The sequence below is a fragment of the Lissotriton helveticus genome, chromosome 11 (assembly GCF_964261635.1).
Source record: "Lissotriton helveticus chromosome 11, aLisHel1.1, whole genome shotgun sequence".
In the NCBI taxonomy this organism is placed as follows: Eukaryota; Metazoa; Chordata; class Amphibia; order Caudata; family Salamandridae; genus Lissotriton; species Lissotriton helveticus.
Window position 1 is genome coordinate 789196869 of NC_136072.1, and position 27957 is coordinate 789224825.

At 44.1% G+C, this 27957-nt stretch overlaps 1 protein-coding gene across 7 annotated transcripts in view; it reads left to right on the top strand.

Moving 5' to 3' along the window:
- The window catches only part of DBNL (drebrin like), a 100682-nt gene that overhangs the window by 34022 nt on the left and 38703 nt on the right, over window positions 1-27957 (top strand). For all 7 annotated transcript variants that reach the window (XM_078666740.1, XM_078666743.1, XM_078666742.1 and 4 more), the window contains exons 6-8: window positions 9149-9226; window positions 9868-10019; window positions 27689-27743. In XM_078666740.1, coding sequence (XP_078522866.1) covers window positions 9149-9226; window positions 9868-10019; window positions 27689-27743 — 285 coding nt within the window. The remainder of the gene's footprint in view (window positions 1-9148; window positions 9227-9867; window positions 10020-27688; window positions 27744-27957) is intronic.

The following is a 27957-nucleotide window of genomic DNA, read 5'->3' on the forward strand; positions in this document are numbered from 1 at the left end:
ATCATACTAGAGCACAACCTTTCCTTAATTGGATTAAAAAATGGGTATTTAAAAAGGGGAGAGGATGTGGCACCGACTTGGGAGATGAGGATCTGGGTTCAAGACTGCATCGGCTCAACATCCTGTGATTCTAGGCAAATCCCCTAATCTCCCCGTGCCCATGGACAGCACCTGTTTACCCTAAAGGGGATGAGCGTACTATATAAATCTACAAATATATATATATATATATAATAGGTGTGTAATATGAAGCGAGTGTATGTATATATATATATATATATATATATATATATATATATATATATATATATATATATATATATATATATATTTTATGTATATGGTGGTAATGTCTTCCTGGGATGTTGCACGTTACAAGTGATGTATTACTGAGAGATGAGCTGTAATAGTGTGATATAAATGCACAAATGGTAGAGGATTTGGGTGGGAAGTGGTGGTGCTATCATACAGAGAAAAGGGGGCAAGGTTTAAGCTGTACAATCAGGAGAAGAGCTAAATCTAAAGTTCTGTAACAAGCCTGTATAGAGTAGTAAAGTTAGCTGAAAGTAGATTAATGTTGATCGAGGCAACTTATAGAGAGGTATACCATTGGGGATGTAAGGATTTCAGACAACTTAGGGTTGAAATGGTATAACATGGAAAGAACGTTCAGGTATGGAGTAGAGAAGGAATGGATGTGAACTTCTACAACGTTGCAATTAAACTGAGATATGGAGTGGTATGTACTGCTCTGAAGTTGTATTAGGTGTTTTCTATGAAGTGTTGTACAATTAAGAAAGGAGCATGTTAATGATATTGTATTGTATTGTAATTGCAGTTATATAGCGCTCACTACCCCTGATGAGGCGTCGAAGCGCTTTTTTCGGAGAGTAGCACGCTACTCCGGCACCCATAGAGGATTAGTGTTGAATTAGTATAGAATTAGTATAGTGAAACATGCAAGTACATTTTAAGTGGTGGATAGGTTAGTTAGATATTTGGATTTGGAAAGACGGCAGAAGGATAGAGGAGGACATAGGTTTGTATTTATGTAGCGCTTGTTGACGCATGCTATTCAGGAAGCCTACAAAGGATTATGGTGAATTAATATGGTGAAATATGAAGTAATTTCAGTGGTGGATATTAGTCAGTTACTTGGAGTGAGAAGGATAGCGGAGGGATAAAAGGGGAAGAAAGATTTGCATTCATATAGCACTTGTTACCCATAATGGGTGTTGAATCGCTTTTCTGGCGAGTAGCACGCCACTCCGTAACCCATAAAGGATTACTGTTGAAAATTAGTATAGTAAAAAAAAAATATGAAGTAATTTGAGTAGTGGATATGTTATTCAGTTATTTGGGTAGTATATTAGTGTAGTTTAATATGGAATTTGAGAAGTGACCATGTTAGCCTGTTAATTTTGATTGAAAAGGATAGTGGAGGGATAAAAGAGTGAAAGTTTTTTTTTTTTAGGTCTTAGCAATAGGAGGAGGCTTTTGGATGAGTAAAAAGGAGTTTTGGGTATTGCTAAATGAGAAAAAGGGCAGCATTTCTGGCCTTAGTCCCGACCAGTCTCGAACAGGCTCAAACAGGCAACCTTGTCCTCTCCACCCTTAAAAGGCTAAAACAGGCAACCTTGTCCTCTCCGCCCTTAACAGGCTCAAACAGGCAACTATCCTTGTCCTCTCTGCCCTTAGCCTCGTCGCCCGGGCTGAGACGCCCTAAGCCTGGCCTTTTTTATAGCCCTAGTAATCAGGTGACCCCTTCAGCCAATGGGAACCCTAGCCCTAACACTATCCAATAACACTAGCCCTAAAATCTAGAACCAATAGGAGACCAGGACCTTACTGCCAATCTTAGCCCTAGTCCAAGCACCCAATCAGTTCAAAAACCCTGATCTCTACATCCAATAAAGGCCTTAGCCCTACAAGTAGTCCCAACCCAAGTCCAAGCAGCCAATGGTACAGGTAGCCCTAGTCCCTACTTCCAATAGAAATCCTAACCCTAGCCCCAACCCTACAATGATTGAATCACAGACCCAGAAACCAATCAGAACCCTCAAATACCCAACCAATGAGGACATTAACCCTAACCCAATAGAAACACCAGATACAACCACCAATCAGTGTACACATGTGCCAACCACTAGCAGACCATATAAGGTCCCAGCGACCTCAGACAAGGTTTGCTGGCCAGGGAGTTGGAAGCTGCTTCTCCTGTTCAGATTCTCCTAGGAGACAGACAGGCTCAATCCACACTTTGGACTTCTGCAGGTAAAGGCTTCACTAACGCGAAATCTAACAATACTGTTTGAATAAAACTTTACTCCCCCTGCTGGAGAAAAAACGAAGTGCACAGGCCCCAGTAAATACAGTTTAAACAGCTCACACGGGGGCATGGGGGGGACTGGCCTCACTGGCTTGTGAACTCAAAATGGTGGCTGCGGGTGCACTGTTTTAACACACAGGTCTTAGCACAGGTCAAAGGAGAAATTTGGAGGGAAAAAAGATTTGTCACCAAGGAATGAGAAGGACGAACTACAGAGGTTGGACTGCAAATCCCACAATTCAACACGTTCAATGCAAGCAATCATGGGCAGGGAAAACCACAAGTTTAAAACACAAAACAGGTGATAAAATATGCAATCACAGGCAGGTCAAAACTGCAATTTTAAACTGTAACAACCACATGCAAAGACAGTAATCACAGAAAGGGAAAATCGTCACAACTATAAAATGAGATTTGTAGTGGTCAGTGAAGGGAGATAGAAATTTAGGATGTTTCCGGAGGTTGAGACTTAATGTTGTAGTATTAGATGCTAGCTAAGGTCGGACTTACAAAGTGCTTTTTCGGTGGTAAAGCCTGCAGTTTGCAAATTTGCAGACTTTACAATGGCAAAATCACAAGTCGTGATGTACTAAAAGTATTTTGCAAGTTGGAAAAGTCTTTGTCTTATAATGTGCCTAATTTGAGGTGCATGATAGGGGTGTCCCACTTCTCATTATGAGTTGCAGGGATTTGCGTTATCGCTTTAACACAATTGACATGAAAAACATTGACAGGTTATTGACACCAACCTGGACGATCCATTTGCAAAGAGTTTGCTGACACCATTTCACTGCTTGCAACTTGTGAATGGCGGTGTGCAGTCTTTGGAAGTGCAGATTATGCATTCTCCCTTCGGTTACATGCATTTCATCCTTCTTTTTTTTTTTAAAACATATCCTTTTTTTTTTCTTTAAAAAAAAAAGGAAACTCTGAATAAGGCTTCCATCCTTATATTCTCGGGGCCAAATGCTGCCTCATCCCTCACCCACAATAATGAAGCAGGAGATTTTCATGAGGGGAAGCAAGTTGCAAAGTCGAATAATTGGTAGAAAGTGCCTCTTTTTGCAGGGTTAGCTCCCACGTTTTTCCTGATTTTGATGTGGTTTCAATGGTAGTGCCAACCAGGCCCCCTTTGCCAAAGCTGCCTCCCTAAAACATATCCACCATTGTTATTTCTACCCCTGTAAGTCCCTAGTAAATGGTACCCTGGCTCCCTAAGGCCTGGGAGCTGAAGAGGTTCCCCTGGGACCACCCTCACTGGGTGCCACACCAGCTAGCACTACCTTAAGGTATAGGTAAGTCACCCTTCTAGCAAGCCTCACAGCTCTAAAGCATGGTGCACTATGCTACACGTTAGGGCATGTCTGCATGAGCAGATATGCTCCTACAACATGAGGGTCTATTCCTTAATATTGTAAGTGCCAGGGAAGCCATGGAGAGTACATGGACTGAAAACTCAAACTCTGGTTACACTGCACCATGGTGGCTTCACTGAACACAGGAGTGTTCGGTACCAAACTACCAGTGGTTAATTTGTAAAAAAACAGAAGTGCCGGGGCTCTAGTCGGGAGGCAGCTTCGACCAGCCCATTTCTCCTGTTAGTGCTGCCTAATGTGCTGCCTAGCACAGAACCAACAAACCGTACCAGTGGGGAGGGGATGTGGCCCAATGGCCAGAGCTGCTGACTTCGGAGCTGAGGAACCAGGTTCGAGCCTATGCGTCAGCTCAACATCCTGTGATTCTGTGCGAATCACCTAATCTCCCTGTGCCCACCAAAAATTACTGTGTCCTTAACTGGTTCTCAAACGAAGGTGTTGATGATTAAGTGCTGGTGCTGAACACCGGAAACCATTGGCTCAAATTAAGCACTAGGTTGAATGCTGAATTATGGTCTATAAAAGACCGGTATAGGAGGTACTTATTAATATATTAACTAATGGAGGACTTCCATTGCAGAGCAGTTTAGCCATACTAAGACAGGGGCTATGAATTATGTTATCTGTTCTCCTATAATTTTAGAAGACAAGTATATCTCTGAGGAAATCAACTGAGCCCATTTTGTAATTCTCTACAAACATGGCTGCATGAAAGGCACTGCATTTTCAGACCACATAAATGCAAGATTGCCTCTTTTGCTTGTACAACAGTGTTTCCGAAATGATTGAATGTGATTTCCGTGCCTTCTGCAAATCACAGCAAGAGCGATGCATCAGTACTGTGAAGATGAAAAAGGTTGCATGGTCTTGACTGGCCAGATGAGTTCACTTACAAATAAGCATTGGCAAAACCAAGAGGGCCAACCATGTGCTAATGCATGCAGACAAAAAGCACTGCTAACAAGCAATACTGGATGGCACGTGTGAACATAGGCATCTATATGGAGTGTTAATGCATCCAACTCCCTTCTGCCTTTCAGTCATCCAGTGAAAAACTCGGATGGGACTGTAATTGCAAGAGGGACAGCTTCCATCAGACTTTGCTTTCCCCATGGATATTGGGACCACTGACTAGAATCCTGGTAGAGGCGGTGATCCAGCTAAGCAGCCATGTCCCCTTGCTAAATGGAGTTTAGGTTTCTTGAGCTGTGACAAGAAAAGGAGTATTTTCTTCTCTCTCAGTTCACATATAAATTATGGAGAAATAAAATGTCTGCATAGATGTTTCAACATTTTTGTGGTGGTGTTTGCTTTAGATGTTGGCAATGTAGGTTTTAAACTGTCTTGCAGCTTCTTTCTGAAAATTATATTCTTTTTTGTATTCATCTCCCATGTCCCTGACAGCTTGGTGACGGAGGCCACTTTTCTGCCTGCCTCTGTTGGAACTATTCATTCCTTTAATACTCTACCAGTGATAGCTTTCGTATTTGTCCTCGTCCCGTCTCTGTTTATGCATCAGGCAAAATTAGAGGCTTGGAAGGAAATTTGCATGGAAGGGTCACGGGGACATTGACTCACTAAAATGCCGGCGTTAAAGAAGTTCAAGCACGTACTCAGGAGGCCACTGCACCTTGTGCCACACATTGCCCCTGCCAGTCCTGCTAATGACAGTACCAACATTCACTCTCCTACAAGAGTGATAATTCGGACTTTTTAAGGCCCCTAAAGCTGTAAGAATGGCTTCGGTGGCAGGTAATAGTCATTATAAATGTATTTTGAGGTAATAATTAACTGTTGCTGTTGTCGTCTCAAAATTAGCCAAACAGCGCCGCCTTATGGCAGACTGTCACAGGCCGAGGTGCTGACAATTAAGTGCAGGCACCGGAAAGCACTGGCTCCAATTAGGAACTGCAAACTACGCCTTGCAACATATCCACACTGATGCCAGTGTGGGATTTCTTGTTCCATGTAGTCAGAAGGCACTTCAGAGGTGCCCCCATAAAACCTACCAACCCTTGTGTGGTGTCTGAACGGCTGTAGATAGCCAGCCACCACCAGACATGTTTCTGTACCCCTGGGTAGAGCGCCCCTGCTGTCTGGGGCCAGAAATAATGCACATCCTGCGCAGAGGTGTCGCACCTCCTCCCCCAGGATGGGCCAGTGCTCGAAGAGGTAAACTTCAAAGACCTGCTGCCATTGTAATGTGACCCACAGCCTCTGCTTCTAGCTAGCAGCAGATGGCAGCCCCTGGATTATACCCCCACTTTTAGTGGGAACACCTAGAAGAATAGGAGGTGTGCCCACCTCAGACAACTCCACCCCTAAGGCAGGGGACATAATAATTGCCTAGCTTAGAGGAAGTGGCCACTTGGGATGCGGGGCAGTCATACAATCATTTGCTCTTCCGAGAACGCTGTAGTATAATTGTAAAATATTTGTGTTAGTGTGTGTGTATATATATATATGTTTATTGTGTGCAAAAAAGGAGAGAACTCTGGGTAGTTCCCAAGTTTAGGTGGAAGGCAGCTCCTGTATAGAACACCCTCCACACCAGCAACACTCTACATTTGCTCACCTCAAATGTCTGCTTTTCTATCAAAGTTTTTAAGCATAGGAATAGCACAGTGCTATCCACGCCGAGATAGAAATGGACAAAGTCTTTTGCCATTTGTACAGCAAAGTCTTTAAGCATAGAATTAGCACAGTGCTATCCACGCCGAGCTGTAAAATGACAAAAGCCATTTATCACTCCAGGCACAGTATTACAGCTTTGGAATGGTAAAATACCATCCAAGCCAACCTGAAATGAATAAAAGCAACCCCTGACACGTGTTTCGCTGTCATTACAGCTCTTCAGAGAGGTTTAGCTTTGTCCAGACACAAGAGAGCACCCAGTATATACTGGAAGACCAAACACCCTTGCCTACAAAGGTAATCTGTGAGATTTCATATAACAAAATGCTTATCTATAAGCTTTAATACAGGGTAATAACAAACCACCCTTAAATCCCTATTGACTAACGTATGCTTTTCAATATCAATATGTCAGGTCTACTACCTTTTATAGTAACTTTTTATTGTTAGTAATCAGGCCTATATTCTGGTCATTGGCTCCTCACCATAACCAGCTCGGACATTCTGTGTTGGTCATAAGCGTTCCCACAAAGCATGCAGTATTAAAATTACACTTATGCAGAAAATTACTGTTGTCAAAACAGTATTAAAAACGTAATAATAGAGTCTAATAAGGTTTATCCTGATTGTGTTTGGGTGGGTCACCAAAACCCTTGCCTACGACGGTAATCCGTTGGAATCCATGTAACAAAATACTAGACCCAAGTGAAATTAAAATTGCGGAGGTGGACTTTTCTTCGTTTTTGCAATTTTGATTTACACGTGTTACTCAACATTCTTGAAAATATGCCATGTTGCGTAATTATGCTGCTGTCCGGTGCAGAATTATAATGCTGGAGTAACCCGAACAACCAAAATGCTACCGGCTGCTGTTTGTGCTTGCTATGTGTGTGTGTGCTGTTTTTTTTCTGCACAAAAGCCATCCTCTTGTCAATAATTGACATGAGAACACATTTCGTGGTACAATCTTTTACTAAATGAAGGATTTGCATCTTGCGTTATTTTCCTAAAATTGCGGATAATTACTCAAAAGCAGATTACGCAAATTTACCACACCCGTACGAAATACTTTCCTATGAGCTTTAACACAGTGTAATAACAATTACCTTAAAAAGCCTATTGCCTTAAACACACCCATACTGTCTTCACTAGAAACAGATGAGCCCTATAGCCTTTACCATTGACTGGTTTGTCAGAGCAGACGATCAACACCAAAACACCTGCCTATTATGGTCATCTTTGAGATTGCATGTAACCATATACTTGTCTATAGACCCTACTAGGAGCCTATTATATTTGACAAATGGTGGTCACAATAAACGGGCATGACCTACTGCCTTTCTCATAACGTTTCATAATAAACAGACCTATGTCATCTGGCATGACCTTTGCCTGCACAAAACCCAGGCCTATAAGAATTGGCTTGTTACCATGACCACCTTGGGCCTACAGTACTCAGTCTAAGCTTTCCCACAAAACAACCATCAAGCATGCAGTCATAACATTAAAAATGTTTAATAAATTGCAGGGAGCAAAGCAATATGCTATCTCTCCAAAGAAGGGTTACCAAGGATTCTCACAGTGCAAATCTTCTATTTTATGGTTGGTTGGAGTGGTAACCAACACCAAATGCCTACAATGGTAGTCTGTGGATGTTTGAAACTCTATGTAACAACATACCGGTCTGTGGGCTTTAATACAAAGTAATAACAATCCACCCTTTAATGGCTATTAATTTTAACATTTACTTATCACAATAAATGCATCAGGCCTACACCTGTTCCACAACATAATTGATTTGCCACCATATTCAACCTATTCCTTCTCTATTGAGTCTTAGCTTTGCCTCAAGCCAAAAAGTGCAAAACAAGCGCTCTGTTTAGTGGAAGCACACAACCTCTATGCAATCAAGTCCCCTACTAGGTAAACCAATGTGTGGGTGGACCCTAACCCTCTCTCTCAGTAGTATTCTGAAAGCTCTTTTTTGTCACATACGGTCCTACAACATCTGTGCTGTCAAGGCAGACTTGAAAATGGTTGGGGGTTACTGTATGTAGCCCCGGGCATCCCATACTGCTCTCAAACACACAAATGCACTCTGATATTCAAAGTTAATGAGAGAAACAGAAGTCGACCCGTGCTGCTGCTAGGCAAACAGACACCATAAATGTCATACTTTTTAAAGACCTTTTTAACTGTTCCATGTGCGTGCTCCTGAGAGTTCAAGCTTCTTCCCATTGTAAGCCTGATGCTTAATGCATGTTAATGAGCCTTCTTTAAGCAGACATGCTGCTGCTGCTGCTGGCACATGCAGCTAGATAAACAAATTATTCACAGCTCGGTGGAGGGGAAGCATTTTCTCTGCGCAAGCACAGCATGTCTGCCAAATCAAAGCACGTAATCCTGTCCACCAATATGTGGGCAGAGCTAAAGTCCCTTGGTAGTATTACTGAAAGCACTTTTTCATGTTTCACGTTACATCTGGTGACACCTATGCTGTCAAGCCTGACCTAAAAATAGGCTCCTCTTGAAAATATGAAAACTAAGTGAAAGAGAAACTATTGAGATGTGAGGCCGTATACAAATCAGAAGAAATAGGTTCGTACACTGGACATGATGTGGTTTTATATCTCAGAAGTAATGAGGATTAAGTCACCAAGAATGCAGACTTTTTTTTAAATGTGGCTGTGGTGTGGGGTAAGACAATGTTACTGTGGGGATATGCTTTGTTTGGCTTTATCAGAATGCCCCTCGTCTGCTGTCTTAGACCTATGTTGACCTCAACTGAATGTTGTATCTTCCCCTGCAGGGGTCGGTGTACCAGAAGACCAACGCAATGTCTGAAATTAAGCACATCAGCAAAGATGGATTTTGGGCCAAAGCTCAGGTAAAACGACCCATGCTGCTTCAGTATATCTGTACCCTAACACTTCCCACATAAACTGCCACTACAGTGGACTATGTTCTGACTCTCTGGTCTTTCTCATCTGGCACTTACTTTCCTCTGGCGACAATGTTTCCCTTGCAGTATTTGTATTTTGTTCACGTCTTTCCTCTATTCTTCTCACCCATTGCAATATTAAACTTCCACTAAGTCTTCCCTTCATGGTACTGCCTGTCAGACCCTACAGCAGTCCCTCCTCTCCTACACTGCTGTCTCCTCTGCTTCCTGCCATTGTACTACCTTTCCATTGAGTCTTCGATTCTTCTTCCATTGGCTGTCCTTTTACGGCAGGGATTATACTCTGTCTTTATTCTCATGGCAGAATATTTCCCCTGTGGTCTCTTTGAGCATTAATCCATTGAGGTAAGGTCTCCCTGAGAGTCATTCTCCGATGGCTTTGTTTCCCTCTGCAGGTTTTCTCTCCTCCCAGTATCTTACCCTCTCTCATAGTGTCTCCCCGCTGTAATAATTTTCATCTCTCCATTTATTCTCCTCTTTCCCTGGTCTTTCTCTGTGTTCTTCACATCGTCCTATTCTCTTCCCTTTTGGCCAGCCCTCACCACACTCTTAATTCTCATTGATAGAAAGAGGAGGAGAACCGGCAGCTGGAGGAAAAACGAAGGTTGGAGGAGCAGCAGCGGAGATTGGAGCAGGAGCGCAAGGAGCGGGAGCAGCGAGAGGCTGAAGCACGTGAGCAACGGTTTAAGGCGCATGCAACGCAGATCGATGCACAGAAGTAAGACCCATGCTTGACTTGGAGATGGGCGGGTGTAAGGCTAGGATTCTCAGATTACAATACTTTGGCTCAGTCACTCCCTATTTAGTGAGCATATTGGGCTTGGCCCTGTATTCTGCTGGCACACAGTGGAGTAACTGCCTTTATTTTTTTTCATTCACCAGGCAGATTTGTGTATTTTGCAGTATTTCACCTTGTTTCTTGTGTAGTAAAGCATGTCACTCCCATTTGCAATATGTCTCTGACCACCTAAAATGTGAAAAATTGTTCAAATTTTAAATGAATGTTTATTATATAGAGTTCACTGAAGATGGGAGTAGCTCTAACGGAGTATCATGTTTTAGTTTTGTGTGGTTTCAAACTCAAAATGTGGCAGCAAACTGTCTTATGTTCTGTTATAGAAACAGAATTCAGACATCTTATAAAGATGGTCTTTTATCAACTTGGGGTTAGAAGATGCAGAGAGTCTGTGATACGGTGTTCGGAAGCAAAAGAGCCCTAGTTAAGAAATTATTTTGTAAAATGTTTGGACCAGGTTATGAATCAATTGTTAGGGTTTTCATGTTATTACTGTCGTTCAACATCTGGCGCAGGGCTGTTAATTTTTCTATACTTCAATTTTAAATTTGTATTTTACTATTTAAATTGCATTAGTTTAAAGTAACTATGCAATAAAGTTCCTGAATGATTATACTATATTATTGTCGTTGAACCTCAACCTCCCCAGTGATTAGGAGTCCAATAGTTCAAATTAATTAGTGAGGGTCCTCATCTTAAGGTAATAGCTCAATCCAACAGTCATTACCCGTGGGATGAACTGGATTTTCTAATGAAATAGAACACCAAGGGGTGATTGCGTTGCAAAAGCAGCTTGGCCAGGCAACCTGTATTTCTTGTCGCCTCTCGTATCACTCATAATGAAATCTAGAATCTGTTGTAGCATAGGAAGCTTTCCTTCACCCAGTGGTTTATGCAGTTGAGAGAGTCTCTAATGTTTACAGTGGTACTGTAATGGGGTCGTGTCCTGAGGGGGTATTAAACCACGCTAGAACCATATTGGTACAAACACAAGCCTTTATTCGCCTCTTTTAATTCAGAAACCGGTAGGCCTCTTTAGTTCAGCGTCCGGTAGGCCTCTTTAGTTCAGCGTCCGGTAGGCCTCTTTAGTTCAGCGTCCGGTAGGCCTCTTTAGTTCAGAGTCCGGTAGGCCTCTTTAGTTCAGAGTCCGGTAGGCCTCTTTAGTTCAGAGTCCGGTAGGCCTCTTTAGTTCAGAGTCCGGTAGGCCTCTTTAGTTCAGAGTCCGGTAGGCCTCTTTAGTTCAGAGTCCGGTAGGCCTCTTTAGTTCAGAGTCCGGTAGGCCTCTTTAGTTCAGAGTCCGGTAGGCCTCTTTAGTTCAGAGTCCGGTAGGCCTCTTTAGTTCAGAGTCCGGTAGGCCTCTTTAGTTCAGAGTCCGGCTGCGTCTCACGTTTCCCAACTGGCATCTAAGGGAACAGGGGGATTGTAGGGTCATTCTGTCTTTCAAGGCATCCACCGTTCCGGTGCCAGGGAGAGACAAAGTCCAAACTAAAACAAGAAATGGGAAGTATGAATAATGGGGAATCAGCTCTCTTCTTGATAAGGGTAGTGGGGAGTGAGGGATGAATCACTGCAAAAACGCCAACACCAAGTGAGCCCCGGTCGTAACCTCCCTCTCGTTCCCCACCCCTACCCGTGCCCAGAAAATCCCGGGAGTTTTGCCCGTACCTTGCCAAGCCACCCTCCTCCTGAAGGGTGGCGGGCTGGAGCGCAGTCTCGTAGGCCCTCTGGCTTGGCGTCTTCCTCTCCTACCGCGCTTCTCTTCTCCCGCTCTCTCCGTTCCTTGTTGTTTGCCGACTTCCACACTTCCGACGCTCTCTTCTCCTGGGATACTCCTTCTGCATATGTGCGGGGCTCCGCCTCTCTCGTTTCATCCTTTCCTCCGCCGGAATGGCTGCCAAAGGAAAACGTCATAGGCCACGCCTCCGGGGATTCCTCCAAGGACTTTCCCTTAAAGGGCTCCGGCCCCGCCTGCAAGTAAGGCAATAGAGTGCCATTAGTAGAGTTCTGGCGCGCTTCCGTTTCACTGTCCGAGGAATCCTGACACATGCCCTCCCTGGAGATTCCCCGATTGGGAGAACTGGGATAACGTGACTGTCTGCATTTCCCTGCTCTCTGCCTGCGGTGAAGGACCTGAAAGCGATAAGGCTGAAGAGACAGGAACCACCTAAGAACCCGCTCGTTTGAGCCCTTATTCCTCTGTATCCAGGTGAGCGGGGCATGATACGTGTATAATCTAAAAGAACGTCCCTCGAGGTAATAGCGTAGCTTCTCTATGCTCTACTTGATGCCCAAGCATTCCTTTTCTATTATAGGGTAAGCTCTCTCTCTGGGGAATAGTTTTCTACTAACATACAGGACAGGTCGTTCCAACCCTTCATCTACCTGCGAAAGAACGGCCCCTATTCCCAACCCCGAAGAGTCTGTTTGCAGGATGAAGGTTCTCTGGAAGTCTGGTGTTAGTAGGAGGGGGGGTGGGGGGAAGTAGTCAAGGTGTCCTTTAGAGACTGAAAAGCTGCTAATTCTTCTTTGGTAGGGGATTTTAGTCGGCTGGGAGCGGAATTTTTCTTCAGTAGGTTTGTAAGAGGGGCAGCGATGTCTGAGAACTGGGGAATGAAACGCCGGTAATACCCGACCAACCCTAAGAAGGCTCTCCGTTCTTTTTTTGTGGTGGGATACGGGGTGTCTTGGATGGCCCTTACCATCTCACTTTGGGGTTCGATTAGACCCTTCCCCAACAGGTACCCCAGGTATTTCACTTTTTGGCAGGCAAACCTAGACTTTTTGGCATTGATGTGTAAATTGGCACCCCGCAACTCAGAGAGGACGGCTGATAAATGATTTAGATGCTCCTCCCAGGTTTTGCTAAAGACGACGATATCGTCCAGATAGGCTGACGAATATTCTTGATGGCCCCTTAAAAGGGTGTCCATCAGTTGTTGGAAGCTAGCCGGGGCACCATGCAAGCCTAATGGTAGGACTGTGAATTGGAATAACCCCTCCGGGGTAGAAAAGGCGGTCTTCTCCTGATCGTCTGGATGGAGGGGAATCTGCCAGTAGCCCTTGGTGAGGTCTATGGTTGTGATATATCTAGACTCACCAAGGTGCTCAATCAGTTCGTCCACTCGTGGAAGGGGGTATCCGTCTTGCTTGGATATTCGATTCACAGCCCTGAAGTCAATGCAAAATCTGATACTCCCATCTGGCTTTGGGACTAGGACAATTGGTGAGCACCAGTTGCTTTTTGAGGGCACGACTACCCCCAGGGCCAACATGCTTACTAGGGCTGCCCTATGTGCTTCGGGGACCCGATATGGTCTTTGTTTGACTACTATCCCTCTGTGGTGGGTATCGTATGGGTGGCCAAGGTGGTCCTTCCCGGCTGATCTGAGAAGACATCAGAGAAGCAGAGTAGGAGGTTCCTTATTTCTATTTCTTTCTGGGACCCTAGGACCAGACTAATGAGGGTGTCCCCTACCGTAGTTCCGGTTGGGGAGGCAAAAGACACTGTACAGGGCCTGTTAGGAACGGGACCTTACCATTTGTTTAAGATGTTCACATTGTACATCTGTGTCTTCCTAAGGGAGAGACGCACCACATAGGTGGTAAGGCCAACCCTGTGGATTATCTCATATGGCCCTTGCCATTCTTTCCTGAGTTTATGGGTGGAGGAGGGGAGGAGAATAAGGACCCAGTCTCCGGGCTTAAGCTCTCTCCACTTTTTCCCTTTATCATACTGACATTTTTGTTGTGTCTGAGCCCTCTCTAAGTTTTCCTGGGCTAGGGACCTCAGCTTGTGATGTCGCGTCTTCACCTGATTAGCATAGTTGAGTAGGGCTTGTGCCTAGTTTTTCCCCTGTTCCTCCCAACTTTCATTTGTGATCTCCAGGAGGGTACATGTTTTCTCCCGAACATTAGTTCAAATGGGGAGACCCCCAGACTGCTTTGAACAGCCCTACATATCACAAACAGGGCTGAGGGCAGCAACTGATCCCAACTCTTCCCATCCCCACTCAGCAACTTCTTTAGTGTGAGTTTTAGGTTTCCGTTGTACCGTTCCACCAAACCATCGATTTGGGGATGGTACGTGGAGGTACGGATGTGTTATATACCCAATTGCTTGCAGACCTCATTTGTAAGACGGGAAACGCAGGGTGTACCCTGGTCTGTCATAAGTTCTCATGGGAAACCCATCCTAGAAAACACCTCTATTACTCTTTGTGCTATCGTGGTGGTGGCTGTCCTTAATGGAAGTGCTTCAGGATACCGTGTAGCATAATCGATCAAAACTGGAACATACTGGTGGCCTTTGCTGGACTTAGGGAGAGGCCCTATGAGGTCCATACCCACTCTCTCAAAAGGACGACCTATGATGGGAAAGGGTTGTAGGGGGACTTTTGGGGAAACATAGGGATGCCTTCTCTGGCATATGGCACACTCTTGACAGTATTTCTTTGTTTGAAGGTATATGCCTGGCCAATAGAAACTACTGAGTATCGCCTGGGTGGTCTTTTCCGCCCCCACATGGCCGGTGAGGAGCTGGGAGTGGGCAAAAAAAAGGATTTGGTCCCTGAAGCTGGTGGGAACTAGTAATTGGGGCTCAGCCCCTTCCTTGGCAAGACGATAGAGAAGCCCATTTTGTTCCAGAAAACAAGGGTAACTGGGTCTGGGGTTGTCTCTTGTTTCCTGTGCTCCCTGGCAGGCACATCGGAGAGAGGCATCATTCAGCTGGGCTGCCCTAAAGTTATCAATAGCCCAGGGTTTGGAAGACAGAAGGGTACTTTGCGGCCTAGTATCTACTGATCCTACTTTTAAAGCGTTGGACATAAGTAGGGAAAAACAAGGACTATCAACCCCCAGAATCCGCGCTTTAGGAAGGGTAGGGAGGACTCCTACAAGAATCTGAATGCTACTGCCTGTCTTGGTGTGGATGGTCAACTGAGCCGTGGGGTACTCTATGGTATCTCCATGCACACAAAGGATATTAACCGTTTGCTGGGGACTATGTCTTCCCTGGCTAAGGAGAGTTTGCACCCTGATTCTAAAAGGGCAAGTACTTCTCTCTGATTCACCCACAAACTCACATAATAGATGTGTCCTGTCTCTTGGGCAAAGAGGACGGATCGGGTAGCATAACTGACGTTCATCGGTTTGTCTTCAGGTTTGTCCCTTCTTTTCCTGTAGAAGCGGGCTATGTGGCCCCACTCGCCACATTCAAAACATTGAGGGCCGGGCGTCATCTGGCTGTCTAGTCTTCCAGTCCGGTTACTGGGTGTTCCCACAGGGGTTTTTACTGCTTTCTGGTCGTATTTTGGCGGTTGAACCCCCTTCTGGGGTTTCTCTGGCTCTTTAATAGAAAGGCGGCTTTGGGCGTGAGAATAGCAGGTAGCCATTTCAATAGCGTGTTCCAAGGTCAGGCCCGCGTGTTGTTTAAGCCCGGGTTGGGTACCATAGGGTAGGGCTTTGAGGTACTGTTCCAAATAAATTTTGTTCATCACTTCTTCCATATTTGATTCTTGGGGTTTTAGCCACCGGTCAGCAGCATCCTTGATCTTGTAAAACAGCGTCTTGGGGTTGCCACCTGCAAGGCCCCTTTCCTGCCTAAATTTGAGACGGTGGGTGTCGTCGTCTACCCCTAGGCAGTCCAATATGTACTGTTTTACTATGCCATAAGCTGAGGTGCCATCCTTGTTCACGATCTGGTACGCTGCTTGAGCCTCGGCTGTAAGCAGCGGGGCCAGGTAGAAGGGCCAGGTAGAAGGGCCAGCGATCTGCCGGCCATCCACTGGCCCGGGCGGCCCTTTCGGAGTTTAGGAAAAAGGAGATCAGGTCCTCCCCCGCTACATACTTCTATAGCGGGATGACCGTACCAGGGGGTGCAGGGCTTCTACCTTGATCAAGGCCCGCTATAAGTTGGTTCTGGCCCTCCGCCAACTTGACCATCTGGTCAGCCTGTTGCTGTATGGCCGTCGTAAAGGTAGCTCTGTCCATCTCGGCTTGGCTGGAGCTTCTCTCCATAGCCCACTCTAGTTTGGCCCGTCCCTCTTTTAGCTGGTGTATCATGCTCTCCATCCTGTATTAATGGGGGCTATGCCCGCATTCTCCACCAAGTTGTAATGGGGACGCGTCCTGAGGGGGGTACTAAACCACGCTAGAACCAAAGCGGGTAAAAACACGGGCCTTTATACGCCTCTTTTAATTCAGAGTCTGGGAGGCCTCTTTAGTTCAGAGTCTGGGAGGCCTCTTTAGTTCAGAGTCTGGGAGGCCTCTTTAGTTCAGAGTCTGGGAGGCCTCTTTAGTTCAGAGTCTGGGAGGCCTCTTTAGTTCAGAGTCTGGGAGGCCTCTTTAGTTCAGAGTCTGGGAGGCCTCTTTAGTTCAGAGTCTGGGAGGCCTCTTTAGTTCAGAGTCTGGGAGGCCTCTTTAGTTCAGAGTCTGGGAGGCCTCTTTAGTTCAGAGTCTGGGAGGCCTCTTTAGTTCAGAGTCCGGGAGGCCTCTTTAGTTCAGAGTCCGGGAGGCCTCTTTAGTTCAGAGTCCGGGAGGCCTCTTTAGTTCAGAGTCCGGGAGGCCTCTTTAGTTCAGAGTCCGGGAGGCCTCTTTAGTTCAGAGTCCGGGAGGCCTCTTTAGTTCAGAGTCCGGGAGGCCTCTTTAGTTCAGAGTCCGGGAGGCCTCTTTAGTTCAGAGTCCGGGAGGCCTCTTTAGTTCAGAGTCCGGGAGGCCTCTTTAGTTCAGAGTCCAGTATTCCTCTTTAATTCAGAGTCCAGTATTCCTCTTTAATTCAGAGTCCAGTATTCCTCTTTAATTCAGAGTCCAGTATTCCTCTTTAATTCAGAGTCCAGTATTCCTCTTTAATTCAGAGTCCAGTATTCCTCTTTAATTCAGAGTCCGGCCGCGTCTCGTTTCCCAACTGGCAAACAAGGGAACGGGTGGATTGTAGGGTCGTTCTGTCTTTCAAGGTGTCCATCGCTCTGGTGCCGGGGAGAGACCAAGTTCAAAATAAAACTAGAAAAAGGGAATTATGAATAAGGGTAGCGGGGAGTGAGGGATGAATCACCGCAAAAACGCCGACACCAAGTGATCCCCGGCCGTGACCTCCCCTTGTTCCCCACCCCTACTAGTGCCCAGAAAACCCCTGCAGTTTCGCCCGTACCTTGCCAAGCCACCCTCCTCCTGAAGGGTGGCGGGGCGGAGCGCAGTCTCGTAGGCCCCCTGGCTTGGCGTCTTCCTCTCCTGCCGCGCTTCTCTTCTCCCGCTCTCTCTGTTCCTCGTTGTTCGGCGACTTCCACACTTCCAACGCTCTCTTCTCCTGGGATACACCTTCGGATTGGCTGCCGAAGGAAAACGTCCTAGGCCATGCCTCCAGGGATTCCTCCGAGGACTTTCCCTTAAAGGGCTCCGGCCCGGCCTGCAGGTAAGGCAATAGAGTGCCATTAGTAGATTCCTGGCGCGTTTCCGTTTCACTGTCAGAGGAATCCTGACATGAACCCAAGTCAGTCCTCCAACTCAGGGTGAACCATGATATTCATGCAGTTGATCAGGAAGTATGTGGTTCCGTTAAATCATCTTGCTCCCATCAAGTGCAAAAGCATGTTAAATATTAAAGGTACTTTAGCCGATTTGTGCAGTACTACAGTGGTTACCCCTTTTCTGGATGTACGAGGTGAACCTAGCATTATTCTTTCAGTGAGATTGTCAAGAAAGGATGAGGTCCTGCATAGCTCCCTTCCTGGCACACAAATAAAGCCTAGAGTCCGTTAAGCTGGCTCTGAATTAGAAAGTGCAAGGCATCAAATTTTGTTTCATATGTATGTAAGGTGATCCTCCATAATGTTGACAACTGCATTCTCCATTGCTCATTGAGGCCTGAATCCTGACTGCCAGTCTGTACGGATGTTTTCCAAAACTCTTGCAGTATGTAGCCCGTGGGCTGGTAGCTGGATAGCTCCTTAGGAATTTATAGATGCCTTATATAGTAGCTGGATGAGTATGGTGTGTGCAAGTGGTTCAGAGACCGCTCACCACCCAAAAGATTATGAAAATTAGTGCTGGGACAAAATTCTGGATGAAATCTTAGGCAAGCTGCTGAGCACGATTCTGTTATTAGGTTAGAATCTTGATAATTTAGGGTGCCTGTAAGTGTTGAGGTTGAGGGCAGAAGTGTTTTTGTAATCTCTTGTTTAAACCATTAGATAATACATAATCTATACCGGATGATTAACAATATTCAGGAGGATATACTTTTATTGTATTGTGACAGTCTCTGGTAATCATAGTGTTGAATACAATTTCTAACACTGCCCCATCCCTCACCATGCATCAACATCCACATCCGGCCCTGTAGAGCAGGAAACCCTTCCTAAAGTAATTCATTCATTTACATTTTCTTAAACTAAATACTGTAAAAACAGAGGTGGTGGAATTCGGAAAAGTTCCATCCATTTGGAATCGATCATGGTGGCCAGCGAATGCTGGGCGATGCCCTGAAGTCACCGGGAAGACGATAAACCTAGGTATCCTGTTTGCTGATCGGTTGAATTTTGCTGGCTAGTGTAATACTCTGAAGCCCTCATGTTTTTTCTTCCTAAAGGTTTTGCGTAAGGTCTTACCCTTTATTCCTCAAGACCTTCGCAAAACGGTGGTAGTAGCACTGATTCTTTCTAGAATCGACTATTTTAATGTGCTATTTTTAGGCATTGACAAAGGTCAAATGCTAAAACTCCAAGCCTTGCTAAATGGGCTGCTCGGGTGCTAGTAAACATGCCGAAATACCATCCCATCCCTAACAGTCTCAGGGAGCTTCACTGGCTCCCAGTTCAGAAGTGCGTCAAATTCAAAGCGCTGTGCTTTGTGCACAAGGTACAGTACGGAGGGGGTTCTTTGGACCTTCATCAACTCTTTCGCTGGCATATCCCACATCGAGAACTTAGGTCAGCCAACAAAGGACTACTTCAGGTCCCACAAAATCCGTAGAGCTAGATGGGGAGGAAGAACCCTTTCCTACGAGGCAGCCAAACTTTGGAACGCAATGCTGGTCGCAATTAGGCTACAACCTAACAGAGATCTGTTCAGGAGAATGCTTAAAACTTGGCTGTTTGCAACTAAATCAACCTAATCTTGATAACTCCATACCAGTTACCACTCTCATTGCAGCTCAGCGCCAAGACGCCTCGGCAATAGTTGCGCTTTATAAATGACTCACTCACTGTATTTCATGTACTACAGTTTGCTGTGGCCTAATGTATCCCTGAGCTGTCTATATTTAGGGCACCTAGGCCAAATCAATACAAGTTTAATAGTAAGAGCTATCACTTGGCTGGCATTTTTGTTTTGTTTTCCCGTTTTTACATTTTTACCAAAGGTTTTGCTCAGTAATTTTCTTCTGAGGGTTCTCCATAGTCGCATCTGCACCATCAAGGTCCAGTGTACATCCTTCTCCTACATCACTTAGACCTTTGCAAGAAGCCTACATGGAGTCAATATATGTATAGAACACTTGTTAATATCATTCAGACTCTTTAACTTATTATTTTGGGGACCAAGTCTAGGTGCTACCTTCATACTTATGAACCTTTCCGGATTTCTTCTAATTTCTCCTACCAGTCCGCCTGATTATTAAGATGTGGTCCACCTCGGGCACTTACGTCTGCTTGCTGTACAATATTTTGAGTGTGCAGCATTTATCCTCCTATATCCGATCCATCACAACCAGACCTAGCTTTGGCGCGGATTCAGTAGAGTTTTAACCCTCCTCCCTTGCTGGGAAGCCATTTGCTCAAATTTACAAGTGTTTAGCTATAATGAGGGCTGTTGCTTTTGTTTTCCTCTAAGTCGATACAGGGAATCGTATAGTAACTGTCTGATTTTATAAAATTTGTATGGTTTTGATATTGATGCATTTTTGTATAATGTGCTGAATTTTATTCGATCTCAAGGTTTAAAGACTACAGTCTAAATAAACACAGTTTTTTCTCTCTCTCTCTCCAAGTCGATCTATTTTTGTTCCTAACTTTGAAATACAATATGTAGCTTACAATGAAGCACAAATATTGTTGAACCTCTTGTACATACACTACCACATGTACGCAGATGATACTCAACAGTACATGAGAATTTTTACACCTGCGGACATCAAAAGTTCAAAACTCTTAACTTCACCCTTGTGAAAACACTACACTGGTTAACTCAAAATCACCTTATGTTAAATACTATGAAAACCGAATTTCCTCCTGATTTCCCCACACAATCATTCTCCACCGATCCAGGACTGGCTCAAACAACTAACGGCCCTCAGTTTCATCCCACATGTTGGGGAATCCACGACGTCATTAGGCCTAACTCTGGAAAAACACCTAAATATGAAAGACTACATCAGTGCAACAACTAGAGGTACTAATCACCAACCCCACACGTTAAGAAAAATCAAAGCCTTCATATCTTCTGATGATATGAAGCTGGCAGTCCAATCCCTAGTTGTCTCCCGTTTAGACTACGGAATTGCGACCCTAGCTGGACTTCACAAATCTCGACTGGCCCTTTAAAGGCTACTTTAAACTCTCCTCCCAGACTCCTTACATGCTCACTCCAGACCTAATTCATCTCAATTGGCTCCCCTTCGAAGCAAGGATTTGTCTCGAGATAGCCTGCCTAACACACAAAGCACTTCATTACAGCACCCCAGTTTACCTGGCAAAAAAACGTTAACTATCCGTCCTGAATCGAACCCTTAGAAGTTCTAACAACCTACTGCTAAAACCACAAAAATTCAACAAGGAAAGAAATTATAACCGAGCCTTCTCTGGTCTTGCTCCAAAAATTTGAAACGCTCTCAAAGTGATGCTCCTGAACAGTTACCTTTAAAAAAAATCCTGAAGTCCATAAGTTGAAGTTGTGTTTTATGTTTTTTTAACGCTCCATGATACTCTTGTTACTTAATCTTGCCTGATTTGCTCTTTATCATAGGAACACTTCCCCCTGACTACCTACATGTATTAGTGTACAACCTTTTCTTGTTCATCTTAAATACTGTTTGTACAGTGCTCTGATACACTTTAGGGTCATGTTCGCGCTTTATAAAACCTTTAAAATAAAAAAAGTATTTGAAGTCCCCCTTCAATAATCAAAGCACTGAATATCAACATTACTCAATTAATCAGTTGGATTAGCACATATTGCTGGATAGGAGGAGGAAAATAGGGAGATGACAATTGAACTTACAGGAGTTTGATCTCTGTATAGTTTGTGACCTGTTCCTGCAGAGGAGAGCCACCCATGTTAGTCTGTCCCCAGATAACAGCGGACATCATTTCATCGATCTCCACACTAAAGTTATCTCTCACTTTCACGAAGGACTAGGCAGCCTCAACTTGTAAGAAGATCTAGTTCTTTCCCTGATGTTTCACATTGAGTTTCACAGGGAAGCCCATCGAGGCTGCAGTTACACACACAGTCGGTTATTGCACAGTTTCACTTCCTTCTTGCAGTGCCAATTCTGTCTGTTTCTCAGATCTAGATGGTGCTGTCTTTCCTTGAGCTCCTTTGGGAAAGCCTGTAGGAGTTCTAAATCCGTTGTCATCTAGACACATTCTGAATTAACATTAAGTCTGTCAACATCTTTTGCATCTTATCTGTAAGTGATTTTGTTGAAATGATTTACTGGATAGCCAACTCTTTTCGAATGGAACCCTATCCACCAGAAACATAACGCAAATAATGTGACTAACCTGAAATAATATCTAAGGGGCGGGCTTAAAATTTCAGTTAGGCTGGTTTGCTCACAAGTATAAAAATGAAAAAAGGTCTTGGGCTAAGCAGGTAACTCCTGTTATCTGCCAGCCTCCAACAAAGGGATTGCTGTTACCTATGTTATGCCCCTGGTGGTGTCCGGTTTCTGTGTCTTAATAGCACAGTCTGCAGCGTCCTCCTCTCTATATGTTCTGCTATAACTAATCCCTTTGAACTGGGTCGACAGCAGTTTTTCGATTGAAACATTCGATACAAATGCATTTTATCGAGTTCTCCTTATTTAAATGACTTATGTATTCTGAAGCTTTTTACCATTCCTGTTTTTTTCTATTAGTTCATCAAGAGCAAAAGAATGCTTCTATTACGCCTCAAGTTTAAAAAAAACACTTTCCCAAAGTTTGCTATTCAGCAAAGTCCTAATTGTACTTTTTCCGTAGGCTTTCCATTACCTATAGAATTCTTTATGCAAGGTTCCATGTCTTGCCAAAAATATTAGAATCCAAAACCACATTTATCATCTTTACCAAAATGAGCCTGCCCAATCGTTTTGTTTTTAAACATATTGACTAATAAGTGATGTGAACCCCATGCATGCTTTGATCGTTGTTGGGAAAGAGCAGGTGTCCTTTCTCCAAGGGTAAACTGGTCTATATCAGTTGTTTAAGGTTGCTGTATGTATCGATATGTGTATATTACAAATACAAACTTTTTGCCCAAAGCAGCACTCCTTATTTATACTTCAAGTATTAATCAACAATATAGAGAAAATTGAAGTAGTTATATGGGTGTGAAAGCATTATGCCATGTGATGCAACACCACACTATGTCACTGGAGATGGATCTGTGGTACTATACCCAGATAGAGCTACACACTGCCTTGCATATGACTAATAAATAGTTTAATTTATTGAAATTGCTTTCTCAGTCTGTTTGCGACCATTTACTTCAACTACTAGCGTCAAAACGTTCTTTATTGCTTAGTCTTCACCAGAAGCTAGTATATCAGCTCACACCACCACTTCATGAAACCCTGTCCAGTTTGTGGGATTCTCCAGGAGTAGGTGTGCTCACTTTGAAGCCTATAGCAAAAGAAGCATTATAATTGCCTCATATAATCGTACTAGCCACAATAAAGTAGTCCGTCGTGGTGGGTTAACATTTATAGAATCAAATATATTTGTTCGTATTTGCTATCAGACGTTTTCTATTGTATTATTACTACAGCTCTGATTCGTCAGGCTGGATGTCGGCTTGGCGGCCTCCGAGTCTGGGCCCTACCATGCACCCAGGCGAAAAATCCTGGGGTTTGGCTGGACTCCACTCTGTCTTACGAAGTGCACATCAGACGTGTAGTGGGGAAATGTTTTGGTGTCCTCAAAAATGTACGTAAAACGATGGATCTCCTTCCGATAGAGGCTAGGAAGACGCTGGTGTATGTATGTATGTATGTATGTATTGCGACTTATATAGCGCACGTATCACCCGAAGGCATCAAGGTGCTTGCCTTGGGAACCCGTCCTGGCTTTTTCCCTGTGAGATAACCCCTACTGGGTATCCCCAGGGTGAAAGCCAGGCATCCCGCAGCGGGTGGGCTACCGTAGTGGAGATTAAGCAACTATTGCCCAGAGTTGCAGCGTGGGACCCCATGATTAGAATAGGCACCGAGGCGAGAATTATCGAGTCCGTGGACATTTTGGGCTCAGGACCCTGCCGCGTCGGGAATTGAACCCTGGTCCCGGGCCAGACCTCTGCATCAGGGTCTGCCGCTCTAATCAGTGAGCCACACTCCTCACTGGTGCAAGCCCTTATCACATCTCGCCTAGACTATGGCAACATACTCTATCTTGGCGCCACTGCTAAATGTGTTGGGAGATTGCAGGTTGTGCAGAATGCCGCTGCACGACTGGTGCCTAGGAGGGCTGCCTCCAAAAGAGCCCTGGATACGCTGCACTGGCTTCCAGTAAGGAAAAGAGTGATGTTTAAGGCATTATGTACATGCCACAGCATCATCCAGAACACTGGTCCTTCATATTTGTGGGATCTTGTCACCAGCTATGTGCCTGGAAGGTCCTTGAGAACTAGTGGAACTGGCCTGCTGAAAGTGCCGAAGGTGAAGAAGGCCAGAATGGGAGGCAGATCCTTCCGGTTCTTGGCAGCTCAGAACTGGAACAAACTCCCTTTAAAACTCCGGATGGAGATTTCTGAAGCTAAGTTTAGGAAGGCGCTTAAAACATATGTGTTCTCAGGTTAGCCAGGCTGGCGCCTCGGACTGTGGTCTGGGTCGCTGCCACTTCTCTCACCCAGCGCGGGGACACGCCGGGATGTCGTAACCAGGCGCTTTATAAATCCCTTTATTATTATTATTATTATTATTATTAATATTATTATTATTATATAGCTAAAGCATGAACGTGACTGAAATACAATGGAACACTGTACATAAGAACTTTGATTTATGGAGATGAATAGCAGGTTATGAGGAAGAGGTACTCTTATCTATTATTCACCTGTTTGGTTCTATGTAGTTTTATTTTTTGCTGCAAATTTTCCTTTGATCCTGTTCCTTCAAAATATGGGAAACCTCATATTTTGCAAAAATGTTTCACCAGCAGCATTGCAATTCTATGGATTTCATCAAAGGGAAGCAGTCTTTCAAATTTCATACTTTTCTTTCTTTTTTTCTTCTTTTTTTGTTCCTTTGATTTATTAATCTTTTCATAAGCCCTGTGCTTTGCATTTATTTAATTTACCTTGCTATTGCTTTTTTATAGCACTTCATAACTGTATGTGTTTTCCTGCGGTCACCTTTGTCATTTTTTTGCGTTGACCCCTTATCCTTTCTAAATGTGTTTTCTGATCTTTTAATTTCTAATCAAATATGTAGATATACATCCTTTCTTATGTGGGTTGCAATTGTGTAAAATAATCTGATCAGTGTTTTAATTGGATAAAATTGTCTCGGCATCAGTGTTGGTTCTATGTGATCTGGACTGCATAGAGGCTCTTCGGTTGGTGCCTAATAATGTTACATTTTATTTTCACTTTTTCATAAACCAGTATTGATTGGTAAAAAAAAAATCACAAACCAAGGTGGAATTCTCCACTGCACAGGTTGGCAGTCGGTTTGCATAGGTGCATAACTGCCCTATGGGTAGCAGGGTTTACTGTGAGGCCTTCTGGTGGTTATAAAGAAGAAGAATTGGTCAGTACCAGAAATACATGATGGAGTCTGGTTGGTGACTGGGATACAGTGGAGGGTCTGTTCTGTGGCAAGAACAAAAAGGTTGGTAGGGTACGTCATTGAGAGGGATAAATTGAGAGTGGGATAGGGATGATAGCATATAAGCACCAGAAGGCATGATCACCTGAAGGCCCATGTCTGTGTCAGGGATGTAATTACAGGGCTCTTGCAGAAAAATAATTCCAGGGGCTCTTGTCGTTGTTGGCCTAGGATGGCAGCATACTTCTGTGATGGCGCAGAAGTAACCGAAGATCCATCGACAGGACCTCATAGCAAATATACAGCACAGTCTGGCTAGTGTCTCGATAAGATGTGGGCAGGATTGGCTATAAATTGGTTGATACCAGCAGTGGTGGTAGAAGAGATACTGAGGCATGAGTGACAGTGAGAGGTGTGGAATGGCACTGTGTTGGACAGGGAGATATAAAGCTACAGGAAGAGGTTGTTAAATCCAGGGTTGCTGGATGGGTTCACAGAGATTGGTGGAAGCATAGAGGATTCACTGCTGGTGGGAATAGAGGGCCTACTAGCAGCAGTGATATGTTGGGGATGTGGGTCAGGAGGGAGAATCCTTACTGGTTGCAGGGATATGAGGGCGAGTGCCCAAGGCCCAGATATTAGGCATAGTCCTCAACAAGAATATGGAAGCAGTAGGTTAGTAGCAGTAAGATCATGTGAAAGGGGACTTAGAACCTAGCAGTTGCAAGTCCTAACTGGCATCCAGGGATGTGGAATTCCTATAGCCTGACTTCCAGAACATATCGTTTGGGGTCAAGGACAACACTTTTTCATGTATATTTGTCTATGGGACAAGTAGGCCCAACCCCCAGCAGGGCAAACCCTTTAGCACCATGTTATGAATCAGGGAAGAGCATTGTCTGCAGTTAAGGTAAAATTTGTGTCCATATGTTAATGCTGTTTGAACTTGTATTTATGGTTCATTAATACAAAGCCTTTATTATTAAGCTGACTGCTCTAAGGAAATGTTCTGACTTCACTACTGACTTTGGTTCCAGTATAAAAATGTGCACACATGTTCGCAAAGTTTAACAATATGAGGCGACGTATAATGCTTCCAGGATGCTCTATGGTTGGATGCAAATGCATGCAAAAGCTTGAATGCAAGATTAATGATACTTTGCTATCAAAATAAAATATTCATTTTAAAAAATGCAATTAGGAAAACAACGTTTTGCTAAACCAATGTGAAATTATAGGTACCATTTCTTTGAAGCATCATTTAGTAAAACGTGTTGATGAATGCCAGTATTTCCCAAAATATTCATAATTGAAAAATCAGTGTAAGTAGTTTCAACAAAATTATATGAAACAAGAAAATAAATGAGCATTGGCAAAGCCAATAGGTATGACATTAGTGGGTCAGCCTTTTGGTTTTGTCATTGCATCTCTTATTTTTACATGGTTTTTGTAAAACTTTATTGTTGTGGGAGCTGCCGGGCCCTCATCATTACAACAAACATTGGCCAAAGCAAAAATATTTCTGGTCTCAAAAAACCCACTTTGCCTCAGTAGTCCATTTCTGGCACTGAACAAAACCACTTTGCGTGTCGATGTTCCTTGTGAAAGAGCAGAATACTGTCACTCACAGTGAAGTCAGCCGGTGGATAGAGAGGGATAGAATTTTTATAAAAATAAAAGGTCTTGGTTAATGCCAGACTTAAATATGGGCCCAATTCTTAAAGAAAGTCACAAAAGTGCACTCGTGGCGTATATCCTTGCAATAGTGCAGATGTACAGCGCTCAAGAAGTCACAAGAATTTAAAGAAGTAGGTCAGGAAATCGTATTCCTAGAAAATATTTGTGAACTGCATTTTAGCATGAGCAAATGTGCATGTGTAGATTTGCTCATGCGAAAATCTGTTGAGCGGTAACAAGTTCACACTCCCACCAAACAGTTTTTTCCCAACTCTGGAACAAGTTTTACTTCTGCCCTTGTCAGGAGTGAATTTCCACTCTTTCTCTGTGTAGGAAAATATTAGCGATGAGCTGATGGAGACCCATAAAACATTCAAGTTAGTAGGTTTGCATAGACTCAAAAGGGCATTCCAACCATGGAAATGATTGATACCTCTAACTTCAGCCCCAGTATGTAGATCTGTGAAAAGGTGGCAAAGTAAGGGAATTGCTAGTATTCAAGCCGTACTATGGTATGAGCTCTGGCATAATCAGAGAGGCTATTATCAGAGCTCTTGCGTAATGAGATTGCTGCCATAATTTATCGTCTCAGTATGTCACCAAAGGTACAAGTAGGTTTTGTTACAGGGCAAGTACATTTATAAATCAACATGTCCCATGGACAAGTAGATAATGCATTAAATTCCACACCCCTAGGCATCTGAGTTACATCTGTTACAAGGACGTAGGAGGGGAGAAAGTTGTGTTGGAATGCAGGGATTTAGAGGCTACTGACAGGTGCTGGTTGCTGAGGTAGAATCAGTGCTATGACAGGGCATTTCTGCTGTTAGAGACATCAGGGATGGGAGGTGTTGCAGGGGCAGGAAATGTGATTGGCAGCACAGATGGTTTGTGTGGGTTGTATGTGTCGGTGCCTGCACTACATGGCCAAAATTCCTTTTTCTCCTTCAATTCGCAGGAAGTTCACGCAGCAGCAGGAAGTGGTGAGCCGGGAAAAGGAGAAACAGCAGTGGGTAAGGCCATGCCCTGGTGCCTCATTTTCCTTTTTCACTTAATCACATTAATAGATCCTGAAGAATTTCCACGGTATTTTATAACGAACAGGGCAAGAAACATGTCGACCCAGAGAGCAGAGCATTGTGTCAAATGACTACCCCTCCATAGGGCAACTTCCGCTCTAAAACACTTTTAATAAGGTGGATTAACAGCGGAATAAAACTTTATTTG